Raw genomic sequence first — 5,502 nt, forward strand, 5'->3', positions numbered from 1 at the left:
ATTAATAAATTTAAATGTTAATTACTTTGAACAGCTTCCATTAGAATATTGTTACTACATTGAGCAGTGGAGTTGAGTCCATTATCATTATTATACTCATTATATTGACTGAAGGAAAGAGATAGTAATACTCTAATAATACCAGCTGGTAATTCATGAGAGGAGGAGGAGACTAATGATGTAATGAAATATTCACAAACTGTTTCCTTCATATTTGAAGAACTGAGAGAGAGAGGAGTATATTATAAATTATAAATAATATTTACTTGGACAATATTTCATGTATTAATACTAGTCCAGCTGTATGTAATTTAAATATACTGTATAAACTAATAAATGAAATATGCTGAGAGAGAAAGAGTAATAATAATATTAATTATTATTATTACTTTGATTAGTAATTCAATTAAATTTTGATGATTAATATACATCAAATCTCGTAATATCACGCCCACACTAATTACCCCATCAATCACTTTATCCTAATAATAGTAACAATATTAATAATACATTAATTACATCAGTATTACATCATTTGTTTCTTTTAGTTTATTAATCAGTAGCCATGTACCAAACGTCTCTGGAGACTGAGACAGACTCATTGCTTGATGATCTATCGCTTGTCTCAAACCATCAGACCAACCTGTGATCACGTGATCATTGAGTAGTGTCACGTGACTGTATACCTTGTGATATATCAGGAAGATTGGTTGCTTCTGATCCTAACTGATAGAGATATAAAAAGATAGTGTTTGGATTATTTACTTCTTCTAATAGTCTCTCAAAGTCAATGTGTGTCTCCATTACACTCAGCATATCTTTTAAAATACTGTCCATTTTGCACCATCACTATAAACACATGTGACCACGTGCTTAGTTCAATTTTAGTCAAGAAGGCGTGCCTTACTTTATATTAAAGACTATAGTTTAATACGGCATAATTTAAATTTAAATTTAGGTTACAAGGTTAGACAGGGCTAGAGACGAGGAGAAAGAGAAAGTATACAATTTTATTTAATGCCTCATAGGTCACTACATTCTTTACAGATTTACAGCTATTTTTATCTGGTCTGCTACAGTGTGTTCTGCTGTCTTATAAAGAGGAAGAGGTATCTGAAAGTGATAACTAATAGGCATGGTGGCAATGTGTGGTCTATGATGTAGGAAATAGGAATCACCCTGTGTTACAAGATGTAGTTTGTAGAAAGTGGGTGTGGTCAAAATTGCTTCACGCGCCATTTTTTCTCAACCACCCTTCCAATCCTGCAGCAGCCTATGAGCCAGTGTATATGTCCATGCACAGCTATGCATTAATACTAGAAGTTTGGCAGGAAGTTCAGCTACCCACAAAATCTGCGAAATTAATTACCCCATGGAATTTTATAACCATACAGTATTTTACACTTAGATTAACAGCAAAAAATCATAGGCAACATTATGGAGAACTAAAATATTATTTACATCATTTAGATTATGTGAGCCTTATTATGCATCATAATAAGGCTCATGTGATGTTAATTGTCAAGTGACTTCTTATACCACATAGGACAAATTGTGACTTAGCAATAAAGTTAGAATCAAGAATCAAACTGCATTGATCAACATTGACAATATGTAGCCAATTAAATTGATTATTTCAGTTCACCAATTTATGATTTTTTGATGTGCAATTTAAGCCAGCAAATGAACTTTCATTATTCTTTTTCTATTTTTATCACAGGTTCATAATATTTTCATACGATGGCAGTAAGTCATAACACTTGAGAATGTGTAATTTTATTCTTTTCTTCTATGATACCATTGTGATACTTCACTAAACTGTGTTTTTCACAAACTTTCAGGAAGTGAGTCACATCACATGTGAATGTGTAATTTTATTCTTTTCTTCTATGATACTATTGTGATACTTCATGTTATTCACAAACTTTCAGCAAGTAAGTCACATCACATGTGAATGTGTAATTTTATTCTTTTCTTCTGTGATACCATTGTGATACTTCACTAAACTGTGTTATTCACAAACTTTCAGGAAGTGAGTCACATCACATGTGAATGTGTAATTTTATTCTTTTTTATGATACCATTGTGATACTTTACTAAACTGTGTTATTCACAAACTTTCAGGCAGTAAGTCACGTCACATGTGAATGTATAATTTTATTCTTTTTTATGATACCATTGTGATACTTCACTAAACTATGTTATTCACAATCTTTCAGCAAGTATGTCACGTCACATGTGAATGTGTAATTTTATTCTTTTCTTCTATGATACCATTGTGATACTTCACTAAACTGTGTTTTTCACAAACTTTCAGGAAGTGAGTCACATCACATGTGAATGTGTAATTTTATTCTTTTTTATGATACCATTGTGATACTTCACTAAACTGTGTTATTCACTAACTTTCAGGCAGTAAGTCACATGTGAATGTGTAATTTTATTCTTTTCTTCTATGATACCATTGTGATACTTTACTAAACTGTGTTATTCACAATCTTTCAGCAAGTATGTCACGTCACATGTGAATGTGTAATTTTATTCTTTTCTTCTGTGATACCATTGTGATACTTCATGTTATTCACAAACTTTCAGCAAGTAAGTCACGTCACATGTGAATGTGTAATTTTATTCTTTTCTTCTGTGATACCATTGTGATACTTCACTAAACTGTGTTATTCACAAACTTTCAGGAAGTGAGTCACATCACATGTGAATGTGTAATTTTATTCTTTTTTATGATACCATTGTGATACTTTACTAAACTGTGTTATTCACAAACTTTCAGGCAGTAAGTCACGTCACATGTGAATGTATAATTTTATTCTTTTCTTCTATGATACCATTGTGATACTTCACTAAACTGTGCTCTTCATAATTTTTCAGGGAGTAAGCTACGTCACATGTGAATGTGTGATTTTATTCTTTTCTTCTATGATACCATTGTGATACTTTACAAAAACTGTGCTCTTCATAATTTTTCAGGGAGTAAGCTACGTCACATGTGAATGTGTAATTTTATTTCTTTCTTCTATGATACCATTGTGATACTTCACTAAACTGTGTTATTCACAATCTTTTAGTATGTAAGTCACATCACATGTGAATGTGTAATTTTATTGTTTTCTTTTATGGTACCATTGTGATACTTCACTACACTGTGTTATTCGGAATCCTTTAGGAAGTAAGTCACGTCACATGTGAATGTGTAATTTTATTCCTTTCTTCTATGATACCATTGTGATACTTCACTAAACTGTGTTATTCACAATCTTTTAGTATGTAAGTCACGTCACATGTGAATGTGTAATTTTATTCTTTTCTTCTATGATACCATTGGTGATACTTTACTAAACTGTGTCATTCACATTTTTTCAGGTGGTAAGCTACATGTGACTGTGTAATTTTATTCTTTTCTTTTATGATACCATTGTGATACTTCACTAAACTGTGTTATTCACAATCTCTTAGTATGTAAGTCACATCACATGTGAATGTGTAATTACTAATTTTATTATTTTCTTCTATGATACCATTGTGATACTTCACTAAACTGTGCTCTTCATAATTTTTCAGGGAGTAAGCTACGTCACATGTGAATGTGTAACTTTATTCTTTTCTTCTATGATACCATTGTGATACTTCACTAAACTGTGTTATTCACAATCTTTTAGCATGTAAGTCATGTCACATGTGAATGTTTAATTTTATTCTTTTCTTCTATTGTTAAAATGTAATGAATTTTTGCTTCACATTTATAGGATATAAGTAAGTAGAAGATATACACATGTAAACTCTGTGGAGGATTCACTTTACATGCGTATTGTGAGTACATATTGATATTTATCATAAATACGTAGGTGCCTATGAGAGAGCTCTCGAAGAACAAGGAAGTGCTGATGTAGCGTATGCTCGTCTTATGTTACTGGGATCAGCTGGTACTGGCAAGACGTCTCTCAAACGTTCATTAATGGAAGAACCTTTCGATCCTCATACTACAAGCACCATTGTATCTGATGTATCCTCTGTACGACCATTTGGACACAAGTGGCAAACAAGGAGAGAAAACAAATGGAGAGAAACCACAGAAAAAGATGAAATTGAGGAACTTACACATTTATTTAAAGCCTGTCGACCTGGATCGTCCTCACACCATAGATCCATATTGAGTGCACAATATTCTCATATTGAATTGATTTCTAAAAGTTCTATATCTTCCATTTTGGGTATAGAGAGCAGTTTTATTCAATCAATACTAAGAAGAACTACACCTAGTAGTAAACCATCTCTTACAACACAGTCAACTGTTCAAGTTAGTCCTACTTTAATAGCATTATAACATAGTTTTATTAATCTTTAGCCATTTCTTCATATATGGGATTGTGGTGGTCAGCCAGTGTTCCTTGAGATTCTCCCAGCCTTCCTCACTCCTCGTACAATGTTTCTCCTCCTGTTTGATGCTTCAAAGGATTTCAGAGAAAGATGGCAGTCATGTCAGAATACTCCTGATGGTAAAGTGCTGTTTGGTGAGGTAGTGAATGAAAGCACGAGTGATCTAATGGCCAAATGGATGTCTACAATACACAGTCACCTCATGAAGCACAACAAGGATGATACTTCTTCTCCTAGTCTCTATTGTATTGGCACTCATGGCGACAAGCTACATTCAGAAAGCAAGAAAGAAGTAAAGCAACAAATCCAGTCCCTGTATGAGGAGAAAGAGTTCTCAGATCTCATTAAAGATGTACTGATCATTGATAATACAACCTCAGGCAAAGGAGAAGAAGAAGATCCAAACATCAAAGAATTACGCAAAGCTATTGATAGTTTTATCAATACATTAGTTGTTCCAACCCCTGTCAATTGGGTTCTTTTTCGCAAAGTTTATCAAGAGCTAGAGCTGAATGTCATTAGTTTATCTGATGCTATTGCCATTGGAGTAGCATGTCATATACCAGCAGCTGATGTTCCTGAAGTATTGAAATTCTACCACGAACTGGGAGCTCTTCTTTACTATCCTCAAATAGAAAGTCTAAGAAATAAAGTCATTCTCAATCCAAAATGGTTTGTTGGTACCATTGGGAAGGTGTTCACTTTAGAAGGATGTGAAGAAGGATGGAGTGGAACAAAAAGTTGGTATTTGTTACGAAATAATGGTATTCTAGTTCAGCCACTCTATCAAGAAGTATGGCAGTCAAGTGGCATTGATCCAGAAGAAATAATTGAACTTTTAGTTCATTTTCGTCTTGCAGCTCAAGTTCAAACTGAGCTTTATGATAGCAGATTCAAGCAGTATTTTCTTCCAGCAGTGCTACAAGGATACACAGGTGATCCTAATGAAGTACGACCTGGTTATAAGCTAAGAGCCTCACCTGTACACATTACATTCTCCACTGGATATGTACCTCCTGGCTTCTTCACTCGTTTAGCAACTGCTGTTGCTACTGATGCCAATGTTGAGCTTAATTTTGAAAATGATTATACTTATGCTGTACCTGCGTC

At 33.5% G+C, this 5,502-nt stretch overlaps 1 protein-coding gene across 4 annotated transcripts in view; it reads right to left on the reverse strand.

Moving 5' to 3' along the window:
- Positions 1-5,502, reverse strand: part of LOC109585692 (Fanconi anemia group A protein homolog) — a 16,361-nt gene that overhangs the window by 1,705 nt on the left and 9,154 nt on the right. Inside the window, exons 1-6 of one of the 4 annotated variants that reach the window (XM_020001814.1) lie at positions 766-869; positions 687-726; positions 531-643; positions 390-482; positions 267-346; positions 26-222 (exon numbers count right to left, since the gene is read on the reverse strand). The exons of 1 other annotated variant lie outside the window; for it this stretch is intronic. In XM_020001814.1, coding sequence (XP_019857373.1) covers positions 26-222; positions 267-346; positions 390-482; positions 531-643; positions 687-726; positions 766-837 — 595 coding nt within the window. In that variant the 5' untranslated portion in view covers positions 838-869. Of the gene's footprint in view, positions 1-25; positions 223-266; positions 347-389; positions 483-530; positions 644-686; positions 727-765; positions 870-5,502 lie in introns of those variants that run through there. 2 more of the 4 variants (XM_020001816.1, XM_020001815.1) reach the window with 2 other exon arrangements.

Source organism: Amphimedon queenslandica, unplaced genomic scaffold (genome assembly GCF_000090795.2).
Source record: "Amphimedon queenslandica unplaced genomic scaffold, v1.1 AMPQUscaffold_13022, whole genome shotgun sequence".
Taxonomy (NCBI): domain Eukaryota; kingdom Metazoa; phylum Porifera; class Demospongiae; order Haplosclerida; family Niphatidae; genus Amphimedon; species Amphimedon queenslandica.